The sequence below is a fragment of the Pectinophora gossypiella genome, chromosome 5 (genome assembly GCF_024362695.1).
Source record: "Pectinophora gossypiella chromosome 5, ilPecGoss1.1, whole genome shotgun sequence".
Lineage (NCBI taxonomy): Eukaryota > Metazoa > Arthropoda > Insecta > Lepidoptera > Gelechiidae > Pectinophora > Pectinophora gossypiella.
The window spans coordinates 7,344,338-7,368,945 of NC_065408.1; the positions used below are offsets into that span (position 1 = coordinate 7,344,338).

A 24,608-nucleotide genomic window follows, 5' to 3' on the forward strand; every position below is an offset into this window, starting at 1 on the left:
TTACTCTATGTAGCAGTGAAAGCAACTCTTTCAAATCTGTCATTTATAAAAAACCTTCGTTTGACATAATTATTGACAGCAAAATTCGTGTTATGAAATTGAAATAATTATTTAAAATCTAAAATAAACATAGAATAACCAGGTATACATGACTTTTAGATTATAATTTTAAGTTCACTAACAGTTTTAAGACACATAAGTTTTTATATATGAATACTCTTCGATACTTTTGAGGAAAGAGCCAGACTTTAGTGTTTTTCAGTGTGTTACCAAAAAAAGTACGTCGCATTTCATAACTTTTTCAGTTTAGTGAGAATGTAAATTTGTAAATTTTAGATGGCGACCAAATCTATTGCCAGTGCGACGGTAAGAGCGGTGAAGAAGCGAATTCTACCATCACGTGCAGCTTTAGTTCTAACACCAACAGCAGTAAAAAAAGTTAAAGAGATCATGGCTAAAGAAGAGGCAAATGGCTGCATCGGGCTCAAGGTTGGTGTCAAACAGCGGGGATGTAACGGCTTGTCATACATTCTGGACTATGCAAGAACTAAAGATAAATTGGATGAAGAAGTAAAACAAGACGGTGTCACCATAATCATAGATAAAAAAGCTCAGTTAACATTACTAGGTATGTACAAATTCATTTTTTTTATACATACTTAATACTCTTCCTTAGTATCACAACTTAATTTGAAAACCCATGCATTGTTGACTTTATTTCTTTTGGTAGATTTCATACTGCTAATTCCTCCCTTTGGTAGTTACCAAGTAACTAATTTTGTAAAACGGTGGTACAGAAACTTAAAAAGTGGTGTAATTTACTGGTGCACCCCTTTTCTAACATGTATATTCCATGGTTTAAGTTTTAGTATTTCCTTAATATTATCATCCCAATATTACAGTTTTACTCTCCATTTCTTTTACAAAAATTATACTGTGGCTTACAATAATTGCAATTTCTGTAACTATACAAAGCCTTTGAGACACTGTATATCTGCTTACATAATTATATATTTTAAATATAAATGTTTTGTTTCAGGCACTGAAATGGACTATGTAGAAAACAAACTGTCATCAGAATTTGTATTCAATAATCCAAATATAAAAGGAACCTGTGGCTGTGGGGAATCATTTAGTATATAGAGAGAAATTATGATCTTAGCTAGCTTTTATTATTATAATATGTTTTATAGTAGTAAAGTACAACTAAGTATGTGCCTAGAACAACATTTATGAAATCAGTTTTTGTAGCTAAGTGGGTACAGCTTGTAATCATGTGTGATCTTATAATCATCATTGTCTGGTTATGCTATTATTTTATTACAGATAATGTCGAACAAGAATATAACAAATTGAAAACAAAATAGCATTATAGCCATTGTTCTGCAATTCTAATAGCTTTTTTATAACAAAATGTGGAAATTCTTGTATATAGAAGCAAAAAAATAACCATATTTAAGTAGTGCAGATTGATTGTTATGTTGTACATAGTACCTATATAATTTGTTAAAGTCAGTGCTTAAATTTTAGATGAATAAAAATTAGAGGTGTACATATTACTGAATATGTGGTTTATTTTATTTTTAGAATTTTGTATCTAATGACACACAGCCCCAAATCATGTTTCTCCAGTGTAAGTCGGCAGTGTAAAGCAGCAAACGATTTGATTTTTTTAACACTCATGTCAAATTTATCGTGTAGTATATCTATTAAATTATTTTTCTAGCTTAGTTTATTGGAGTACAAATATTAAGCACAAAACCAAAACTTTATTATTCTAGATTTAACTGATTGACTTATTGTAGATTTACCACAAATGGCACAAAATATTTGGCCGGAGTTCTCAACTGGGATAGTCAAGAGTACAGCATGAAACATAACTAGTCCCCGCAGTATATATCGAGGGCTTTGATAACTGTACGACCGTTTATCCACGTAATTAGAATTTGCTGTGTCTACTGGTCTCTTTCGAACTAAGCTCTATACCAATGATACCAGTGATGTATTGTATTTCTGTCCTGTTGTCGTTCTAATTACTGTTTACGATTAACAGGTAAATTGAAGTTGAATAAATGCTACAAGATAATATTTTAAAGTAGGATTCTAAAACCGAAGATTCTAGAGATCTACATGGATATTTTTCGATACGGAACTCTCGATGTACAAGCCCGACTCGCACTTGGTCGTTATTTTTGCCTGCTAGAGAGTCCTCGATTTTTATGTGACTTTCGTATTTTAACAAGATTTAAAAATAAATACTAGCTACTATGGTATTACAAAGTAACAGGTACTTTTGAATACGTCATGAGATGTTGTACGTTAAAATACCTTTTTTTATAACCTACATAACCTATCTTCTTCGAAATATACTTCTATCTCGTTCGCTCAAAAACATGGAGGTTGTGCTGTGAAATCGCTACCGAAGTATATTTTTCTTTGTTTACGTGTCGACGTTCTTCTGAAAAACGATTGTAGCCCACCACGGGACGCGTGTCTTGCGGTTTATGGAATTTATTCAAAGAAACCCACACATAAATAATTTATCGAGGACTATAAGAGTGAAATGAATAACGGAGAGGTCGGGGGGTCCAGGGGCAGAGGCCGCGGTTGGCAGCAGCCCGAGAATCAGCCACGGGAGCTTCGCCGGCCAAGGATCGTCGGCGATGATGCAAAGGGTAACACTTGTTTGATTATGTTTTCAGTGCTACACTTTCACGAAACCGATCCGGCACGCTTTGACGTCGTCATACTTGGCCAGTTTTATACTGCGTTCCTATTAAGTCTTCAGGTGAAAGTTTGGATTTTCATTTTTAATGACGTCGGCGTAGTTTGACAGAAAGCAGCCGGCCGAGCCGCGGGTGGATTTTGCAACCAAAGATATTTAGTAGGTTTTTAGGTCATCTCAGTGTGCTTATGCTTTAATTTTTATGTGCATGGATAACAAATTTCTTTGTTTTTCAGCCGACGCTTCTAAGTCGACTCTGTCGGCGGAGGCCAAGGAATGGTACCCGCCTAACTACACTCCTCAGGCTGCCCCAGCCTACAACCAAGATCAGGGGTCATACAGGCCTCAAAGATTCTCCGTGCAAGATCGCCTCCGACAGGCGCAGGATCAAAACCCGTACAATTTCCAGGGCATGTCGTACTCGCTGGAGGAGGCAGAGAATATGGACATGCGGGTTAGTTATTTCTCCTTATGTGTTGCTGGCTAGTGTTACTTTAAAAATCTCTCTGAAACTGTAGGGTTGTCTCCAATTGAATAAATTAACCAATAATTTAACACCACAGAAGTTAGCACATTGTCTTTTGTAAGCATATTGAATATTTGTTTTATTTGTGATAGGTATTGTATTTAAATACAACAAATAACCTTGAAAATGTTTTATGAAAAACAATGCAAGTGTTGGAGTACACAAGTTAATAAATATTATTTCATTCATAGGAGAACATTGCGAACTTGATAACGGTGATGTGTGAGATAACCTTCGACCCTGGCAAGTTCGATACCCTGTGCGGGCCATTGGTGGACTCTTTTGCCACCACACTGCATGATGCCAGCTATACCAGGCCCTTGGTGGAAGCAATTGTTAATCAGGTAAGAATTTGATTGTTATTCATTGTACAGAACATAAAAAGTAAAAAAAAGTTTTTGATAACAATGGGTAGGACAAAAGGGTGGTGGCACTTGTGCATACAAGTGCAGAGTAAATGGTACAAAAAGAAGCTTATGCTGAGCAGTGGGTAGACGGAACAATTTTTTTTTAAATAATAGAGTACATTCACCATTTGAGTTGTGTGGTAATTCTTTACAAAATGTAACATAGTTCTCAAATTAGAATGATTTGTTTATTATTTGTACAATAGGACACCTATTTATTAAATTGCTACTGTAAACTATTGTTGTGTTATTTTTGTCCTCAATAAACTTAATAACTTTTCACACTATATGCCTATCTTTACATTATTAATGATACTTTTAATGAGGTATAAGTTTGTTGGTACTTAGGTACCTAGTAGTTTTGTGTATAAGAGACATTGAATGCATGCTTTCTCTGTGTTCAGTCGATCGGGGAGTCCAACTTCCGCTACAACGGTGCGCGGCTGTGCTCGATGTACGACTCGGTGGCGCCGCCGGAGGAGTCTACGTTCCGCGCGTGCCTGCTGGAGCGCTGCTCTGCCGAGGAGAACAAGATCATCAGCGGCATCGAGACTTCCGAGGAGAACATGCGCGGCTTCGCCATGTTCCTCGCCGAGATTTACACGCAACTGGAGGATAATCAGGTCAGAAGATAAAAATGAAAGAAAAAAAAATATAGAAAATGGTAGGAAGAAGTTATTGTTATTACAAAAGCACCAGAATTAAAAGTTACAAAACATTTAAAAAAAAACAATGATGGTGGTTGAAATGATGATTATGTTATTTTGTTTTTTTATTATGATTATGTTTATTTTGATGATTATTTTTATTATGCGTTTTCTTTGATGTAAATAGTAGGTTCCTGCTTAACAACGCGTGATGGAAACCAATGTTTTTCAGCTGCGGTATTTCTAAGACGTGTCATTTTTCGGTACAGCATGTTATTTCAGAACAACATGTCCGGGTAGAAACCATCTCAATTTCAAATTCTGTTCTGCTATTATTTAATGTCGTTATTGGTATCGGTACAAATTGCTACACGACATCTTTACCTACTACTTTGATTATTTGTCATATAACATCCAATTAGGTTACGTCATGACGAAGTCGTGAAGTTTGTCTCGACTCTCAAGTTATGAGATTGTTTTTCAAATGCATTAAATGTAACTATATACACACCTATGTCACCAAACATTTGGGGTTCTTATAATTCAACTATTAGCAGAAAGCACACAGAGGCTTTACCAGTCTGGGAAGCGGGAAGCTGAATTAAAGGTCTTATTGCAGTACGCGACCCGTCCTCGGCTCCCATGCGTCAGAATCGGGTAGTGTAAAAAAAAAATATACCCAACACTTGGTGCCCGTTGAATCGTGTAATGTAATAAGGCCGTAAACTGCGCCGAACTTGCAAGTTTTTTGTGTGAGCAATTGTGCATACAAACTTGAACAAAACTGTGCACTGAGCTTCAATGGTGCATACACACAAGAGTACTTCTATGTAACATTATTGTCAAACGTTATGAGTATGAGCAAATATTCATTAAAATTGTGTTAACATTCGGTAAAGTGCTTATTCCGAAGATATTCAGGGATGTCGTGCATGATTGCTGTTAGGTTTGAGGAACACTAGAGCTATTCAATGTACTGAATACTCAGTGAAGTTGTTTTTGTATGCTTGTATGAACAGTTGTAAGTTTGTATGATTATACTCAAACCGAAAAGGAAAGTACACATTTGGCGGCCTGCTTCACTCATAAACAACTACATCTTGACTTTTATTATTATTGGTGCACGAAATGCATCGCGCATGTATCCCTGAAGGTGTAGGCAGAGATGTACAGTATGTGCACCCATTCCTTAGTATGTAACATACATAACATAAGCTTACGACTGTATCCCCATGGGGTAATCAGTCCATCCAACGTAAGATGATCTAAGTGTATCGATGATTTATTTCTTAGCTGTAACGTGCATAGCGGTGATGAACATTCGCACTGAAGATAATCGCAGTTTTGTTTTTCGTCTTTAGGTATTACGCTCACCTCGCTGAGCTTTCTGTTAGACCAACGTAAAAGGTGGTATGTACACAACAATATATTAGCTATATATTGTTATATAATTGTTGTTTCCTGCAGGGGGGAAGAATCCGTACCCTAGGGGAGAGTCTTTGCAAAGTGCTACTCCACCTTCTGGACACCGACAAGGAAACCAACATCAAAGCAGTCTGTCAACTTCTCAAGGTAATATACTCACTATAACGTAATCAAAACAACTCATTACATAATCACTCGTATCTTTGTTGATGTTATTTTCGTATCAACAACAGTCGCATGTTTATTCGAAGATTTTGTAGATTACGACAAAGAACTGTGATTAAATTTATAGGTATAATGCAAAACATTTATATAGTTATACAATGGTGCTGATTCCGGTACACACCATTTAAGTTTATTTTAAGTTATACCTATCATTTTCTTATCCTTCGAAAAGGTAAGAGACGGGTAATCGACAGGCATAAAATTTATGGAACGCACGTCAAAGTTAGGCAGAAATTTAAAAAGCTTTTCCAAATTTTTATATCGGCCAATAATCCGACAGATTTAAGTTGACAGTACACGTCAAACGGATTGCATATGAGCGAGATGGCTATTTTATTCGCCCGGTCTATTCATTCATTTTAAAATTATCGGTTGTCAATCATCCGTCCTTTTCCTTTTCGGCGAATATGAAAGTGACGGGTATAACTTAAAATAAAATTAGGTCTGAAGTGTCTGTAACAATTGGGACCAATATAGGCTAATTAATACAATTGGAGAGGGTTTGTAGTATATTTCGCAATGCCCTTCTATTGTGCTCGCAAATAATTACGTAATCGCCATACAAATAGAAGCCGTGAGAACCGAGTGTAAGAGTATCGATAAGTTGCCGTTAGGTACACATTGAAGCAGGAAAATTACAGAACAGGACACGTCATTAATGTATTTGCTCTGCTCAACGGTACTTGGTCCCAACACCGTCAAACTGTATTGTTTAATTTTGTAACTTATTGTTACTTATTGTACGGTCACGAGCATTAATTAATATGTATACACTTTGGTACCATGTCACATTAACTTTTTTGACAAATTGAACTGTTAAGTCTCACTAAATGTCCGAGACGTGAACGACTAAATTTACCTCAGATTTGTGTAGACGAGTGCAGTTAACACTTGATGTATACAGGATGTTAGTGACTCAGTACCGAATTACCGAATACACAGCAAAATTATTTTATTGTTTTTTTAATTATTTTTAATTCCATACTTTTGCGAGTGAAAATTCTACTTGATATTAATTCGGAATCATGAGCTGAATCATCCCCTCAGAATATGGTGCGGTGTCACTAATACCCTGTAAATATGTTACTATAGTAAGTTGTTAATACGGGTTGTAACATTGCAGCTATCCGGGATAGCTCTGGACGCGGACTGCCCGGCGGGCATGCACGCGGCGTTCGAGCGTCTGAAGCGGCGCTCGCACCTCGCGTGCGTGCGCAACGTGGTGCAGCTGCGAGCCGCGCGCTGGGGCATGGCCGAGCCTGACCCCATGACGCGCGCGCAGCAGCCGCCCGACAACCGCCGCAGGAACCAAGCCGGTGGGTTGCCTACTATAACATTATACACTATATTGTGATATACAAATAACTACCAGATACTCATTCCTGCATACAAATGAGCTAATGGAAACGGTCTAATTCTCTCGTAGCCAATAGCGTGGTTTATTTATCGCGTCTCACGCGATTTGCGAGTAGCATGTTAAGGACGAAGAAATATGAACCTTGGCCTTTAATTTTTTTTTAGTATTAAGAAGCATATTTTTTATACAATATTACTTTTCGGTGCGTTTCGTTACAACAGAGTCAAAATTTGATCAATGCATTACCTTGTTATGGGCATTACGGTATTACCTATACCTCGCATGACATTGTGTTTGTGATTTCCCAGTGAACGGCGCCATGGAGGGCGGCGGCGAGGCGGGCTACTTGGCGGACGGCAACACGCTGACGGCCGAGGAGCAGGCCTTCTTGTCTAGCAACCTGCCGCCCGGCAAGAACACGGCGCTCGAAGACGACATCTTGTGAGCATCGCCTTATCTTTCACCTCGTTGCGTCTATTGTATCTTAGAGGTGGACACACAATCATGTTATCTTCCAGAACGTGTTTTTTATAACTTGATGGATCTGCGCAATCTGCTGTATACGGTTTGTCATATCCATCTTATGACTCCGAATTAAAAATACCTGCAAGTTGTCTTCCGATTAGTTGGAGTTCCGCCTACGGCATTAAGAATTACGGCGTTACGTCTATCATAATGTCTTACAGATGTGATGCTAATATATGCTTTCTCGGTAGGGAGGAACTTGAGAACGACGCCTGGGAGACGGACATGGACGCGGAGATGCAGGCCGGCTTCCTCGAGTTCCTGCGCATGTCCAACCAGATCAAGCGATAACCGCGCATGCGGCGCCTCGCGGGGGACAGACCACTCGCCTACTCTACTACTTAGGACAATGAAATACAAAAAAAATATAAAATATTATAAAACGATAAAAAGATTTATTCGGATGCGACCAACTTTGCAATCACTCTAGAGATTTCTAGTTCAAATGAATGGTGCCCGAAGAACGTTGGTGAGGTCAGTATTACTCTTTTGAGCGGTAGTTCACAGTTGCTTCCACTGCTGACCGTGTTGCGGCCATTTTGACAAATATTTTACGCCTACCACACTACAAGGTGCTCTTTTAGAGTGGTTCAATTCTGGAACATTTATAAATTAAGAGCTTTTTAATTTTACATAATTATTCTGCTAAGGTCCATAAGGTTAATGAGATACTTCTCAGTATAATTATTTGACTTTTATGATTTGTCTATTTATGAATTATAATTGGTCTGTTGCTCCGGGAGGATAAATTGACGCGTGTTTACGGTGGGTCAGCTCGTTTTATGTATAAATTTGCCAGTGTTAACATTTCTATGTTTATACGTAAACACGCTGTGGTATTCAAAAACATAATTACTTGTCTTATGTTTGTCTCTTTCTCATGGAACGTGAGAAACAGACAGCCATGAAAGCTACAACGCTACACGCTCTTTACGTTTCTGAATAGCACAAGCATCCGAAACAACTCCATGGACTAAATGTAAACAAGGTTAAAGTAACTAAGGGGTTTGTTTTGTTTAATCCATGCGGCTGCGCCCTTAGTTATATTAGACTGTTGTAAAAATATCGATGAAATTAGTTTTGATGTCTATTAGTTTTTGTGTATATGTAGTTTAGTAGTAGCTCCCACCACTGTTAAATTGAAGGCCATACTAGGAGCCATTGCTTCTTGTTTACATTTCGTCAATGTAATAATAATGTTTAGTGATCTCAGGATTTCTCCATTAATTCTCTCTTTTTATTCTTGACAACATCTACTTTTTTAATCTTTCCTGTGGATCTTTCTTTTTTCTTGGATTATGAAACAAAAATACAATAAAAATCCATTCCATTTACAAAATATATATCGATCATTCTAAATGCATTATTAGAAGGCTGATAAATATATTTTAATGATATAATGAATAATTTGATATCATCCTTTTTCTGGCAATAACCTGCTACAAATAAGCAAGATTCCTTCGAACAAGCTATGGAGATTTGTGTAGTTTACGTGTTAGTTTTCTTCTGCACAAATTTGGATACATTCAATCACATTTTCATACACACAAATGTCGTTTTACATTGTTTGTTCGTTTTTGCAATTACTATCCATAATCTTGTAAGATTAAAATGCCAAATTTGTTACATTTATGTTGAACTTTGTTATGTGATTTTTGCCTATCTGAAATGAGTGGGAATGATCGTTGCCTTGAGTGAAAGAAGGATTTTAATCAGTGACCTAATTGCTGAATAATATAATTCGGCCAGAATGTTTCACACACAAGCAATAATAAGATATATTTACAGGTTATATATTAAGATATTCAAACTGTTAATAATGTGCTAATAACTGAACACCATTTTTGAATTATATTTATGCAATACTGGATTAATTTATTTTCAAAGCAATTAGGAAAATGTTTGTAATATTTCATTGTATTTTTGTTGCAGTGATATTATGAATGTTATAAGAATAAATGGATATTTTAATAAAAGTCATTTAAATAAATTATTGTTTTATTTTAAACATGATCACCTGCCATTTTTCCTTCTCTCTGGTAATGATAATCACATCATTTGATATTGTTAGGTACAAAGCAATTATAGCCTGAAATGACGGATGAGACTCGAGATAGATTTAAACATCATCCGGTAGGACTTTGTACGGGTTGAGTATTCCGTTGGGGTCCATGAGCGTCTTGAGGTCGCGCATCAGTCCTAGCGCGCTGCGGTCCTTGCTGTAGTGGATGTACTGCGGCTTGCGGAACCCGATGCCGTGCTCCGCCGACACCGAGCCCTGCAGCTTGGACACCTCCTCGAATATAAACGGCTCCAAAACACCTAGAACTTCCTTGTCGAAATCAGAGATAGTGACGTTGATATGGATATTGCCGTCTCCTAAAAAAATTAAATGTGCAGCAGCATAAGCATAATTTAGTAAACTTGCGCGGGAATATACGAGAATCATATAATTTGGAAATTGAAGAGAAAAGCAAACATGACACATCCACCTATAATTAGCTATCCGCTAGATGCCAATACTAAAAACGAAGACATAGCAACACTGAAATACGACCAGTGATGACAACTTGTCGCAATACTCACCAATATGTCCAAACCCAATAACAGAGGCGTTGGAGCCGAGCCGTTCTCGTAACATAGGCACCAGCTGGTAGTAGTTAGCCAACGGCAGAGACACGTCGTAGCAAAACACGTAGCCGTCCATCATACACGCCGCGGGTATACTTTCTCGAATTTTCCAAATTGCCTGCAAATTAGATATATTATCCTATCGTACGTGGTAAGTGCATAGTAAATATGCATAAACTAATTGTCCTTTGTGTTAATATATTAAATAGCACGGTAGGATGACTATGAATTATTTTGGCGATAATCCTGCCTGTAGGTCAAATACGAAAAACGTACGTCCACGTCAATGTGGGATTTTAATATAAAGTATCTGTACGTTTTTTACTCGAAAGCGGACGAGGGATTTTGTTTACAGTTAGGCTTTGAACTACATCTGACCTCACCACATCGTACTTTTCTTTATTTCTATCCTTTTCTTTTACTCACAACTGTCATTTGCTAGAGCGGGAAAGAGTTACCGCACGCGGCAGAATCGACGAGATGAGAACGCGCACTTCAACCCTCATGAGACCGAATTAGAACCCGCGCAGCAAGCATTAGTGCTACCACAAAAATGGTAAATCCCACGTGTGTAATCGTTGTCTATGTAGTTGGTACTAAGTTAGCATTTACCTGGATTTTACCGGGTTCAGTGGCGACGGTACCGTTGAGTATCAAGCCGGTATCCATTTCCTTAGAGAGGAATCTGTTCACTTTCTCGGTGTCGTGGTCCGCATCGCTGCCGTGTGTCTCCATTAGTACGTAGAATGGATACTCAGGGATTGGACTCCTGTAACATTTACAATTTTGTTTCCAATGTTGAGTATTCTAATCAATCGTCATGATTATAATGTTTTTCTTATCAGTTGTTCCGTTACCTCCCTTCTGAATCTCTCATACGATCTTACTCCATCTGTTTCGGTCTTCTCAGTTAGGTAGCAATATTTTCTGAAAATTTACTTGTAGTGTAGTATTTTTCTTTATGCTTGTACTTACGTTAGTTTCATATTCCTCAAGGTGCCTCTAATCGACTCGTTATCCATCATTTCATAAGCTGATAATATTTCGCCAAGTGATGATTTCGCACTCTTGAAAAGTTTCAAAACATTGTCGAAGTTTTCTAAGCCTGAAATTGACTCGATCGTTTATCCTTTGTTTTGTGTCTACAATCAAAGAGTGATCACTGCGTGAATGGTATAAGAAGATATACGATGTAGTTACCTATTTGGGAGATATTTGAAAATGGTACTCAAAGTACAACAAAAATAATTTCGATGGACTAAAAAAGCTGTTCATGTGGACCAAATAGCCAACCAACCAACCGGTTGTGGACCAACCTAAATATGGGCGCCTTAAGGCATATTGAAAGAAAATAATTTTTCAAACTGAAACCGTACCGAAGAATCCAACAGTGACAGCTTTGGGCAGCACGGGACAGTGTATAGCGAGCTTGGTGACGATGCCGAGAGTGCCCTCGGAGCCCACGAACAGGTGCTTCAGGTGGTACCCCGTGTTGTCCTTCTTCAGTGACCGCAGGCAGTCGATCACCGTCCCGTCTGCTTTCACCTAGCCATTACCAGTAAGACACCAGATCAGTAATCCTACACGCAATCATAAACTCACGACTGTAATCTTTCTCATTAGCGATCACTTGATATGAATGAATGAACCGTCTGGTCTTCAGAGAAGACATAATCTCTCTGTAAAACTTTTAGGACATACTCTGGAAGATAAGCATTTGACCACGATCTATGCTCTTTATTCACAGTCCAACATAGAACCAAACAAATAAGTGTCTTTTGCAAACCCTGTTTCTTTTAGAGAGTGGTAATGCGGATGTTTGGGCTAGTGTAAACATAGAATTGCATTCAAAACTCACAGCTTCAATTCCCAAAAGCGACCCGTGCAAGTTGCCGTAGCGGATCAGTCGTTGACCACCGGCGTTGGTGTTGATGTTGCCCCCGATGTGGCACGAGCCTTTAGCACCCAGATCCAGAGGCATGATGAGGCCATGTTCCTGGACATGCTTATCTAACACCTCCAGGATACACCCGGTTTCACAGACTAAAGCACCTGTTTATAAAAAAATAATTATTGAGTCTTCTTCCTTAATTAAGTTCAATTTGAGTGTGTTTTTTACGTGTTTGTACGTATAGTGGGTCCCTCGATAGCTTAGATAGTTTTTTTCATAATTGGACCCATAGGTGGCGTCGCGATCGGGTAGGGACAGGACACCGCCTGGCAGAAATCCAGAATAGATAAGAATAAGTCACACCTATGATTCCTATTGAGGTGAGTAGAACCATAGGGACAACTTGCACCCACTCTGACACGAAGTCGACAACCAGTCATAAACATCCAGTTACGCGGGATGGGACCACTCCAAATGTTGCTATTCAACAGGCAAGCTTACCAGATATATCATCCAAACTGATGATTTTATTCATGAGTCCCATGTTGAGTATGATCTCGTCGAAGACAGGGACAGAAGCGCCGACGACGCCGGTGTTGCCTCCCTGCGGACATATCGCCAGGCGCCGCTTGTTGCAGTATGAAAGGATCTGAGACACTTCCCGAGTGGTTTTCGGCTTTAACACCATCTTCGATTGGCCTAAAATGTTGGTCTTGGTGAAGAAGTAAAGTAGATAAGCCTTGTATATTTTGGGTAAAGATTGTTAAGTAGGGAGCCCGATGAGTTTTATTTTTATTCTATTCGAATGATAGATTCTTTCTGGACTGCCGTAACTTAATGATGAATGTAATTTATGGTAGAAATAACCAAAATACATTTTCTTTAAGGATACTTGAAGGAGTTTTAATTGTACGGTACAATAACTCTTAAGTTTGATGCAGACAGAGTCGGGAAAGCAGTGGTGGGATTATGTTTACAGTTTCCTTAGATTGCTAAGTTCGTTCAAAATCCCACGCCGCGATCGACTATTCCCGCTTTTCAATACTCTCTGAACATACATACATAAACTCACGTCTATTTCCCATCCCACCGGGGTAACCAGAGATTCCATTTGCTTCGATCCTGACACTTCTTTTGCTCCCTCCAAATTTATAAATAGTTTCATTCACCTACGCCGGTTCAGGGTAGATCGTACTAAACCTTTTCTAAGGACATCTCCAATTTGGTCAATGTACGTCCTTCTAGGTCTTCCTCCGCCAGCCCTACCATGAACCTTCGCTTTATATACCGCTTTCATTTTTTATACTCTCTCGAAACTCGCGACACACGTCGTATACATGTCATGTATTTTAGGGAGTCAAAGTTCAAAAAGGAAAGTTTTTCGAAACTCAACAAAAGCTCTACCTCTACAGTTCTTCAACCAATCGATGTTGAAGGGCAACACATCGTTCTCATCCGTTAACACTCTATCATCACTGAGTACGGATTTAAAGAAGTTCACGTCTGTCGACTGCAACGTTGCAAAATCTTTCCTAGTGACATTGTACTTTTCCTGAAAATAACCACCATAATTATCACTTTATGAATTTATGAGAGATAAACATACTTAAGAGACTCAGTCATTATGTAGATGCCCAAACTAACGACTTTGAACATCGTACAGATAAAATCAAGCGTTTCTTTAGAAGCGATTCTATTCTATGAATTAATTAATATAATTCGACGGATATATGTATATAAGCAAATTACTGTTATTTTCCTTGAAGCGTGGCATAATAGGTATCTATATATAAATTGGTAAATAATATTCTAATAGAACTTTTCTACGGTGTTTTGGCTAGTGGCTTAATTTTACTTTCTAATTTTGACTTTTCTAGTCTGAAGTGTCCCACAGCTTGGCAAAGGTCTCCTTTTTTTCCTGACTCTCCTAGTGTAAATAGTAAATGGAAAGTGCTTAAAAAAGTAAGTTCTTACCGAAGAAAGCTGTGACAATGCTTGTGATGAGAATCTAACTTGATCCCAAACATGTTTCTTTGCACATCTTACTAACAACAGAGCAGATTTTAACATCATTTAACGACGAAATAACACAGTCAACTGAAATAAATTTCGTTTAATTAGTATCATTCACTATTTGTCATTTCATTTGTAGTGTAATTAGTTATCTGTTTTATCAGATGATACGTTATTTACACGAGATCTACCGAACGAGTACTATAAAATTGAAATTCAAAAAGTTGATGCATTTATTGAAAACTATAAAATTTCATATTTTGTATGCCTTTTTATATTAATAAAAAAACCCACTAAATAAACATGTACTTAACAATTTCATTATTGAATCCCTTACCTATTTGATCAAGTATAGAAGTATTCGTTATGTAGCCATATCTTGTCTGAGACAACTTTAGTAACAATGTATCACTGACCGGCCGCTGCAGCTTGACTTGTGTGTTTATCGTTTATAGATAAACAAACGCCAAACAAGATGGGGTATTAAAGGTTACCTTATCACTTATCTATCACAGTGGCGTATAAAAACAATACTCCAGCGTCTTATTTTTAGTTTTTAATTGAATATGTACATTTAAACTTTAAAAATAGTTAACAAATTTTATAAAAAATAATAATTATTATAATTATATTGGTTATTCGATGGTAACTACAACTGTATACATGTATTGTTTTAAGTTTACGCGGTTATTATCATAATTAAAACACATAATAACAATCATGGCACTTGCAACAGTGTAAAAATATCGGGTGTCTAATATCTGCTTTAAACGCGGTAAGAACCCGTTATTATGTGTTTTAATTATGTATACATGTAGCCAATAACAAAACATTAACAGCCTATGTACGTCCCACCGTTGGCACAGGCCTCCCCTTAAACAATCGGAGGAGGTATCTCCACCACCCTGCTCCACAGCGGGTTGGTGGAGGTGTTTTGCGGCTAGGTTGGTGGATCATAGCGTGGATGTAGCCAATATTTACAGGAAATTGACAGATTTTTCGAATATATAAATAATATATAAAAAATACACTAAAAACATATTGTACAAAATATCCTCTCCATTATAATGCTATGAGCAAAAAGTTATAATAATAAAAAACTATTACTTAAACGTCGGGTAAGACTTTGTACGGGTTGAGTATTCCGTTGGGGTCCATGAGCGTCTTGAGGTCGCGCATCAGTCCTAGCGCGCTGCGGTCCTTGCTGTAGTGGATGTACTGCGGCTTGCGGAACCCGATGCCGTGCTCCGCCGACACCGAGCCCTGCAGCTTGGATACCTCCTCGAATATAAACGGCTCCAAGAGAGATGAAACCTCCTTGTTGTACTCTGGTACCGTCACGTTGATGTGAATGTTGCCGTCGCCTGGGTGAAAACTATGTCTATTATTTATCCTGATGGCGCACGCTACATAATTTATTATTAGATTCTAATTCTTTGCCCAGCAGTGGGACGTATATAGGCTGTTTATGTTATGTGTAGATTCTAATTACGGAAAGTATTCATAACATAAATAGCCCTTAAATACATCCTATTGCTGGACACAGGCCTGTCTTCAATCAACCGGAGGGGTAAATGGAAAGTAAAACGGAAAATACATAATTGTAGCCTTATATTCGAATGATTACATTTTTAACTTTTTTATTGTCTTATTTATTTATTTATTTATTTATTTATTTAATGTTCGGAGAAACAACAGCTATAATTAATTTAGTAGCAACTTATGGTAAAAACAGAAAGCCAATTATAGTTCCTCGCAGATAGCAAATTGAAAAAAAAAAAACAAACAAAAAGGTTTGCACTAATGCACATTACACTAGGCATAATAACACAGTCAGCAGTTAACCATTACTGTCTCAAAAACACAAAATGTACAAAAAGGCTACACTCACAATGCACGCGTCATTCAACCTAGATACACTACTATTTATTCTATGCTACAGGTTAAAGAATTGCTTGCTATAGTCCGGCAATCTCGTGCGCGACCCTCCTGCGGGGCGACAGACGGTGGCGGGGACGGGGTAGCTAAGATGTCAGCGGGTAGCAGGTGGTGTAGCGGGGAAGGGAAACGCGTGCATCTGCGCGTCAAGTACGGCAGTCTCGGCCGCGCAGCCGAAGCGGCAACACGTGCTTGATAATTTGTACTACTTTGAGGGCGACGCACACGAGATTAATATCTGAGGATGAATAAGGCTATCTCAAGACAACTTAAGGAGGTTGTACATAAATAATTAATGAGCAAAACACGGAGAAATCAAAGAGAAGTGACGAAGAATATCAAACGGAGAGTGAAAATGAAAGCGATATGGAAATTGATTTATAATAAAACAATCTATTAATATTTTAGTTTTCCTAATAATTGGTCCTCAAGCATAATAATAAAAATAAAATAAAATAGTTCTATCTTTTTATTCACTCCTACATATATTACGTCACAAGTAAGTACAACTTATTGCAAGATTTATCCTGGCACACTTCTCTACGTGTGCAGCCGTGTTCTAGAATGTCAAAAGGATGACGCGCTACCCCGTCCCCGCCACCGTCTGTCGCCCCGCAGGAGGGTCGCGCACGAGATTGCCGGACTATAATCTCACGTCTCGCTGCCTCACAACCAGTGTTGAACAAATCTAATTCAGTTGTAGCGCATAGGTTATTAAAACTATTTGCGGCTCGCCAAATATAAGTATTCTGCCGATAGTTAGTAGTAGCGCGCGGAAGAAAAATCAAATTATTGTGACGCAGACTTCTATAAGGGGGCTTAATATATATTTTTGATAGCAGGCTTGGACAATCAACAACACCAGTAGTTATTTTTAACAAGTAAATCAAGTCTGCTATTTCCCGTCGTTTCTCGAGAGGGAGCAAATGAAATCTCCTGCACATATCCAAATACATACTAGATGAATATCGCTGTTTAAACCGGTAGCAAACATAACGCACAAACTTCTTTTGTATGTTCTCAATTTGATGGATGTATTTTTGGTACATAGGATTCCAGATCTGCGACGCATACTCCAAGTTACTGCGCACAAAGGTACAGTACAGTATCTTAAACGTTTTAATTTTGACGAAGTCTTTTGATGAACGCATCACAAACCCAAGTGCTTTATACGCCTTAGCAGTAATTTTCTCAATGTGGGCGTCAAACATCAGCTTACTGTCGTGAAACACTCCAAGATCTCGTACTAGCTTGTTTCTCTCAAGAATTTCACCCTTAAGAGTGTAGTGGAAATTAATTGGGTTATGTTTGCGAGTATATGTTACTATACTACACTTAACAGGATTCAAGTCGAGCAGATGATTTGAACAGTAATCCTCCAAACGAGAAAGATCCGACTGGAGCGCCTCAGCGTCAGCAATCGATGAGATGCGGGCGAATATTTTCATGTCATCAGCAAAACAGAGTAGCTGCGAGGAGTGGAAGCAGTGGTCGATGTCATTCACAAAGATAATAAACAGCAATGGCCCCAGAAGGGAGCCTTGAGGCACGCCGCTGGGTATAACAATCCAGCTAGAAATGTAATTGTTAACGACTACAGCCTGTGACCGATTATCAATGTAGGAAGAGAACCACCGTAGAAGGTTTCCTCTTATGCCGACCTTAGACAACTTGGCTAGAAGTAAATCATGCTGGATCCGATCAAAGGCTTTGCTATAATCAGTGTAAATGACATCGACCTGATCTCCATTATCCATTGCCTCAGTTACCGCATCATTTAACAGAATAAGGTTAGATACTGTGGACCGCCCCTTTAAGAAACCGTGCTGAGATTCACTAAACGAGTGCTTCAGCACCGGGTACAACTGTTCATATACCAGCTTCTCCATCACCTTCGAGACAATACACAATTTAGATATCGGTCGGTAATTGGCTATGTCAGTTTTGAAAGAAAGAAAGAAAGAAAGAAAAATCATTTATTCAACCAATTATGTCACACTACACAAACTTAAGGCCCTTTTTATGGACGGGAGTAACAAAAGCCTGTTTCCAGAGAGTTGGTACTATGCCGGAATCGAACGATTTCCTAAATAGCAAGGCTAGAGGAACAGATATAGTTTTAGCGCAATTAATCAAGAAACGGGCAGGCAGGTAGTCAGGCCCTGCAGATTTACTGGCATCGAGCTTAGACAGCAGCTTAGTAACCATATCAACATCAACTTCGATAGAAGAAATGTCAGAAGTAGATGAGCTGGCAGTGGACACTGTGTCCTCAAAGCTTAAGCGATATGTTATTGGACTGGTTGTGGAATCCAAAAAAGTAGAACGGAAATAATCTGAAAAGCCAGAGGTGATTGAGTTTCCATCATTATAGGTATTATTCCCGAGTTTAAGACTGCAAGGCACTGAATTCGATTTAGAGTTCATGAACCTCCAAAAGCAGCGCGGGTTTGTTTCGATAGAATTCTCGACGAGTTCGATATAATTGTTGTAGCATACAGATTCGAGATAACGAACGCGGTCCCTCAATATATTATACGATGCTTGGTCTGAGCGATTGCCGTATTTTTTAAACTTGCGGAGGTACTTGAACTTTTCCCTAATTGACTTTTTCAGAGCTTTGGAATACCATTTTGGGTACGAATCAGTTTTGATCGCCTTACAAGGGACATATTTATTCCTAAGGTGGGTAAAAACATCGTAAAAATGATCCACGCACTCATCGAGATTTTTGCAAGAAAATTCATTACTCCAATCCATTTCACCTAGTTCTTTATTGATGGAAACGTAATCGCCGTCATCAAACATATACTTCTTGGTACTGGCACGATCGAGCGGGGTAAGGTAACTAAAGTCAAGACACAACAACAGAGCACCGTGCTCATCGTCAATCGGAACCAATGAGTTACTAGCACAGTCACTGACAGTAACTATATTATCATTTGCCAGAACAAGATCCAGAATTCTGCCAAATGCCAAATTATAACACACACTTATAACACAGAGACTATGGAACTCTATTTGCTTCGATCCTGACATACTTCTCTTGCTTCCTTCACATTTATCAGTCGTTTCAGACGCGCACGCCGGTTCAGAGTAGATCGTACTGAACCATTTCTAAGGACATATCCAATTTGGACAATATGCGTCCTTCTAGGTGTCTTATAACATAATATATAAAATTTATCAAATCGTATTATATTGTGTGGGTTGTGACTGTTGTGAGGTGGGTAATCAACCACATCAACCCTGTCAAGGTTATTGTTGAGCTGCAAAAATTCCCTGGCATGGCTCATGTAACGACTACGAACTTACACCATTAAGTAGTATCCGGGACCAACGGCACGTTATGCTTTGCGAAGCGATCATAGGTGATCGTATTACCTTCGGACAATCGGGTAATCAATGTAACAAATAAGATAAAATAAAAATAAAATACTCATCGTCTCTGCTTGTAGAGTAATAAAATGGACCAGTCATCCCATCTCCCAAGTCGGCAGTGGAAAAATAGTAAAAAGTCATCCACTTACCGATATGTCCATATCCATAAACTCTTGTAGCTTTACTGCCAAGTCGCTGGCGCAGTAACGGAACCAAATCGTAGTACTTCACAATGGGTATCGATACATCGTACTTGAAAATATAGCCGTCCAACAACCCAGCGCCTGCTATACTTTCGCGAAGATTCCAAATGGTCTATAAAGAAACGGCTCATCATTATTTAACGGCTTATCACCGGTAAGCTTCAAAATGTGAAGAGAGAAGGTTGGAGCTATTCATCATAATATCAAAGTTACTAAAGGGACGTCGGCTTTTCGGAATTTTGTAGTAAGTTGTGGAGTATACATCTGTATTAGGCACACATGCAATCAGTAGCGGCCCTACGGCGGTGCGAACGGCGATCGTACCGGGCGCCGTTTTTTTTTTTTGGGGGGGGGGGGGGGGAATCTACTACGCAGCCTTAGGCAGATTGGGCACGCCTGCCACGTACATATTTTGCTAGGGCCGCTACTGCATGCAATGTTTTATTTATACCCTTACACTAGTCGGAATAAGGATTGCTAACGTGATTGTCAATTTTAAATATGTGGTTCTATAGAAATCTAATTAAATTGTTGGATCATCTCCATGTCGTTATTCCGTTAGCACAGGATCCGCTTACCTGACCTGAAGATTTGATACGTTCGGTTGTTTACAGAAGTGACTGCTTGTCTGACCTTCCACCCCGCGAAGGGAAAACCACGATGCAATTCTCACTTTTTTTCTTCACCGTTGAACACGTGATCATCATTTATGATCCAAATATGAATTCAAAAGCAAATTCGAAAATCATTGTATTTGGCCCGTGCTGGGATTGGAACCTGCGATCTCACAGCGATAGTCAAGCGTAAGCGCAACTGGGCTACCACGGCGCCCGTAATTAAACTTTTGAATTTTTTTTTAAGTAGCTTACAGCCTATTTAACATCATACCTGCATCTTAGCAGGCTCGGAAGTGACGGTACCATCCAATATGAGTCCGCTATCCATCTCCTTGTTCAAGAATCTGTTTAGTTTATCAGCGTCGTGCTCTTCGTCACTTCCGTGGGTTTCTAGCAGAACGTAGAACGGATATTCCGACAGTGGATTTCTGAAACAAAAGTAAATGTTAGTCTTGAATCTATTCCAAATTATTTTTGTATTCAACAATAAACCTTTATCTAGTTATCGCGTCGCTACGAGTTTTGTTCAGATATGATGTTATACCTACGTTTATGCTTTTCAAATATATTCATATTTCTTCAAGAACAGATACTCTTGCTGCCAGCTTGTTGGATACCTTGCCTCGATGTGACGCGTTGGAAGAGGTGTCTGTTTATAAGTCATACTTATGTTTATATTGCTTTTTAATAATTGTGTGAATTTATATAATATAATCATTAAAAGATCAGACAAGCTGCTTACGGTAGCTTTAGGTTCTTAGAGGTGGAGGTGATAGCTTCTCGGTCCGCCATCTCAAACGCTGATAAAATTTCTCCAAGAGACGCTTTCGCGCTTCTGTACAGTTTCAGTACATTGTCAAAGTTCTCCACACCTACAAATATAATTGTTTTAATTGGTTTAATAATTAATTTAGAGCAGATTAATCGATTCCACGAATCGATTCGAATACTGCGGGGCGAAAGGCAAGAGGGAAACCACTTATTTTTCCCTAAAAAAGTAGCATGGAGAATGGTACACCGACTTGGGCGTGGCTGTTAAATTAATGATGAATCGATTCCACGAGAAAATAAGCATATTAAATTAGTTTTACTTCCTTTGGGTCCCCACCAACCACGCTTTAGGAAGATTAATAAAAAACTAAATGAACGAAAACATAAATAAGCTTCCTTCCAAAAGTGTTGGTTTGAGACTGGAGTAGAACTACTAAACTGATGAGGAAATTTCCGCCACGAGGAGTCTAACAGCCAGCTTACCAAAGAACCCTAAAGTAACAGCTTTGGGCAGCACGGGGCAGTGTATAGCGAGCTTGGTGACGATGCCGAGAGTGCCCTCGGAGCCCACGAACAGGTGCTTCAGGTGGTACCCCGTGTTGTCCTTCTTCAGTGACCGCAGGCAGTCGATCACCGTCCCGTCTGCTTTCACCTGGAGAAATTATTAAGGCGTCTAAATTCGAAACTGTAATAAGTATTATTTAACGTAAAATTTTCACTAACAACTAGCTGCCGAGCATCATAGACGGCACGGCATACCACCTCACACGCTGGTCTAACTATAAGTTCAGTGAAGCGTGACTTAGAAGTTCATCACGCGAAGGTTATAGATGTATGTCTCACCACTCCAACTGGGAATTATAGTCGTTAGGTTATGTTGTGCAGTGTGTATTATTGAATAATATAACAAAAAAAATAAGTGTAACAAAAATTAAGATTATTATTATTAGCTGAACTCACAACATTCTCTATTAACTTGTAGGTAACCAATAAAGGTGACAATGTAGAGCAGCGAAAAATGGCCTGATTTAGTTACTTGTGGTTGGCTATTATGTTTAGATTAAATTATGCTTTGAGTATAGTAGAAAATGGTACCATCCACCACACCGTTCATAATTTTTATGGCTACAAGTAACACGCAAGATCAACGCTAGAACTACTTACAAATAGTGAGGTTTGTAGAATTTTTTTGAGCTATGTTGACAAAATATTTGGTTTTTTTTTTAAGTTTCGTGAAAGGTTTCATGATAAAAATGGATAATTATTGCAGATGCAACTCACAGCTTCTATTCCTAAGAGGGATCCGTGCAGGTTCCCATACCGCAGCAGCCGCAAGCCCCCAGCGTTGGTGCTGACGTTGCCGCCGACATGACACGTGCCCTTCGCACCCAAGTCTAGTGGCATTATCAGATTGTGGTTCCGTACATAATTGTCCACATTCTCTAGGATACATCCCGCTTCGCAGACTAACGCACCTGTTGTTACATCATTTCAGGGGGGTTAAAAAGGCCACATCAAAGCAATTTTGAAAGTAAGTGCGCAATGTAAACAAATGTCAAATATCAATATTGCTTTTTAGATGAATTTGATGAGGACTCATCAAAATAGAATAGGTTGCTTCAGGCACAAGATCTGTCTGTAATATCTATCTGCATACTAACAATTTTAAGGAGTTTGGGATTGCAGTTAATACATAAAAACTTTTATGATTAGGTGATTTGTGTAAAAGCCATTGACTTTTCTCCTTATCAAAAACTTCCTTCTTAAATATTTTCAACGGATCCAGGGAGGAGGGGTCATGCATCCCCCCCCCCTCCCCCATGGCAACAAGTTGGGTCCGTTTTTTGCCTGTGTTACTACCAGTGGTACTACAATTGGGTGGCTATAGCAATTTTATCTCATTTTCTATGTAGACAGACTGTCTACAACCTGGTGACCCCCCTGACATAAAAGCTGGAAATGCTCCTGCTTCATGTTATTACTACAATCACGTAAATAATACATCCAGTTAATCATTGTAGTTAATACAGTCTCTAATTCTATTGTTACCTACAGTACTATCAACAAAGTTACCTGATATTTCATCTAAGCTGATGATTTTGTTCATCAGCATGAAGCTGAGTACTATCTCGTCAAAGACAGGGACTGAACCTCCCACTAGACCAGTGTTGCCTCCCTGAGGACATACAGCCAGTCTCTTCTCATTGCAATATGCTAGTATCTTAGATACCTCCTCAGTTGTTTTTGGTTTTAAAACTACTTTTGATTGACCTGCAATTGAACATTGTTGAATGTAAATGTAAAAAGTATTTAAACCATATTGTTTTAATTTTTTTGACTATTGATCATGCAGTGACACACACAATAACTTATTTATAATATTGTATGATTTGTACCTCTGCAATTTTTAATCCAATCAATGTTGAAAGGCAGAACATCACTCTCATCAGTCACAACTCGCTGTTCACTAAGTATTGACTTAAAATAATTTATATCCGCAGCTTGCACTGTGCCAAAGTTTTTCCTCTTTACATCATACTTCTCCTAAAAAAGAAAGTGTTAACCATATTTTCTATCACTACTAACCATGTAGATAGTTTTCAAAATTACAAAGTTTCCCAAACAATTTTTTAAGTGACATAGATAAGGAAAGCCTATGTCTAGCAATGCCCTGGCCTCACTACCATTATTTAGAGATATCAGTGATAGTAGGTACTATAGGAGGCGCACTACGCTAAATATACATCATATTAAATTATGAATAATCTAGTCAAATAACAGTGTTTATCAAACAAAGAGTACCTAATAAATAAGTCAACTTACGGAAGAAAGCTGCGGCAAAGCTTGAGATGCGTATCTACCTTGTACAATTATATTAGATTTAGCTAGGTACCTTACAATAGATAATCCAGAATTATACATATTTATCATTATTTGAAAAAGCGAAGTAAGCTCAAACTATAGAAATCTTTTATCAAAGAAGTGAAGAACTTTTCATCTCGCTCATAACTTTTCTGACAATTTTTGATAACAACTTACGTACGATTGTGATAGAAAAGGAAAGTCATATACGATATTTGATGAATAAGACAGAGACAAATAAAATATGTTACTGCTGTCAAATAGTGTTGTGACTTGTTGTAAGTCAATTGTAAGCTTAGATTGTCGAGTAGAATCGTCGCAAATTAGATTCCCAAAGTCGATTATTTGAAAATATTGGGTTCCGTGTGTTAAATGGTATTCTCTATTTATGTGATTGTATTTTCTTCAATTGATCGTTCTTTGTCGGTTTGCTTGCTAGCCCGTGTTGCTTTATGTTCTTTGTT

At 38.4% G+C, this 24,608-nt stretch overlaps 3 protein-coding genes across 5 annotated transcripts; 2 read left to right on the forward strand and 1 right to left on the reverse strand.

Annotated features, from left to right (window-relative positions):
* The first annotated feature begins 54 nt into the window (after positions 1-54).
* LOC126366866 (iron-sulfur cluster assembly 1 homolog, mitochondrial) lies at positions 55-1,564 on the forward strand. The gene is made up of 3 exons (XM_050010195.1): positions 55-142; positions 337-628; positions 1,040-1,564. Exons 2-3 carry the CDS (start codon positions 337-339, stop codon positions 1,141-1,143), a joined length of 396 nt encoding a protein of 131 aa, XP_049866152.1. The 5' UTR covers positions 55-142; the 3' UTR covers positions 1,144-1,564.
* Positions 1,565-2,363: 799 nt separating this feature from the next.
* On the forward strand, positions 2,364-9,827 carry LOC126366860 (polyadenylate-binding protein-interacting protein 1). The gene is made up of 8 exons (XM_050010190.1): positions 2,364-2,675; positions 2,962-3,179; positions 3,443-3,595; positions 4,063-4,281; positions 5,773-5,877; positions 7,079-7,271; positions 7,621-7,753; positions 8,029-9,827. The coding sequence occupies exons 1-8, from the start codon at positions 2,564-2,566 to the stop codon at positions 8,126-8,128; spliced, it is 1,233 nt and encodes a 410-aa protein (XP_049866147.1). The 5' UTR covers positions 2,364-2,563; the 3' UTR covers positions 8,129-9,827.
* On the reverse strand, positions 9,818-24,326 carry LOC126366857 (D-2-hydroxyglutarate dehydrogenase, mitochondrial). Of its 3 annotated transcripts, none has more exons than XM_050010185.1 (10): positions 24,106-24,326; positions 23,679-23,826; positions 23,356-23,553; positions 22,564-22,757; positions 21,766-21,934; positions 21,254-21,383; positions 20,783-20,939; positions 19,841-20,006; positions 15,651-15,736; positions 9,818-10,130 (listed from the first exon to the last, which is right to left on the reverse strand). In XM_050010185.1, the coding sequence occupies exons 1-10, from the start codon at positions 24,211-24,213 to the stop codon at positions 9,957-9,959; spliced, it is 1,530 nt and encodes a 509-aa protein (XP_049866142.1). In that variant the 5' UTR covers positions 24,214-24,326; the 3' UTR covers positions 9,818-9,956. The 3 variants fall into 3 exon arrangements, with proteins under 3 accessions (XP_049866142.1, XP_049866144.1, XP_049866143.1); XM_050010187.1 differs by lacking the exons at positions 15,651-15,736; positions 19,841-20,006; positions 20,783-20,939; ... (4 more) ...; positions 23,679-23,826; positions 24,106-24,326 and adding exons at positions 10,424-10,586; positions 11,081-11,237; positions 11,444-11,573; ... (4 more) ...; positions 14,334-14,456; positions 14,710-15,470 and having other exon boundaries at positions 9,818-10,216; XM_050010186.1 differs by lacking the exons at positions 15,651-15,736; positions 19,841-20,006; positions 20,783-20,939; positions 21,254-21,383; positions 21,766-21,934 and adding exons at positions 10,424-10,586; positions 11,081-11,237; positions 11,444-11,573; positions 11,845-12,013 and having other exon boundaries at positions 9,818-10,216; positions 24,106-24,323.
* Between the last annotated feature and the right edge of the window lie 282 nt (positions 24,327-24,608).

Bases quoted from the DNA above. Each gene is read 5' to 3' on its own strand.
- LOC126366857 (XM_050010185.1), bottom strand. From the start codon at position 24,213: ATGATAAATATGTATAATTCTGGATTATCTATTGTAAGGTACCTAGCT. The intron at 21,935-22,563 runs GTGAGTTGCATC...TAATTTCTCCAG, and splicing joins CCCTCTTAGGAATAGAAGCT to GTGAAAGCAGACGGGACGGT. The intron at 21,384-21,765 runs GTAAGCTGGCTG...TTATATTTGTAG, and splicing joins TGTTACTTTAGGGTTCTTTG to GTGTGGAGAACTTTGACAAT.
- LOC126366866 (XM_050010195.1), top strand. From the start codon at position 337: ATGGCGACCAAATCTATTGCCAGTGCGACGGTAAGAGCGGTGAAGAAG. The intron at 629-1,039 runs GTATGTACAAAT...GTTTTGTTTCAG, and splicing joins AGCTCAGTTAACATTACTAG to GCACTGAAATGGACTATGTA.
- LOC126366860 (XM_050010190.1), top strand. From the start codon at position 2,564: ATGAATAACGGAGAGGTCGGGGGGTCCAGGGGCAGAGGCCGCGGTTGG. The intron at 3,180-3,442 runs GTTAGTTATTTC...TTTCATTCATAG, and splicing joins CAGAGAATATGGACATGCGG to GAGAACATTGCGAACTTGAT. The intron at 7,272-7,620 runs GTGGGTTGCCTA...GTGATTTCCCAG, and splicing joins CCGCCGCAGGAACCAAGCCG to TGAACGGCGCCATGGAGGGC.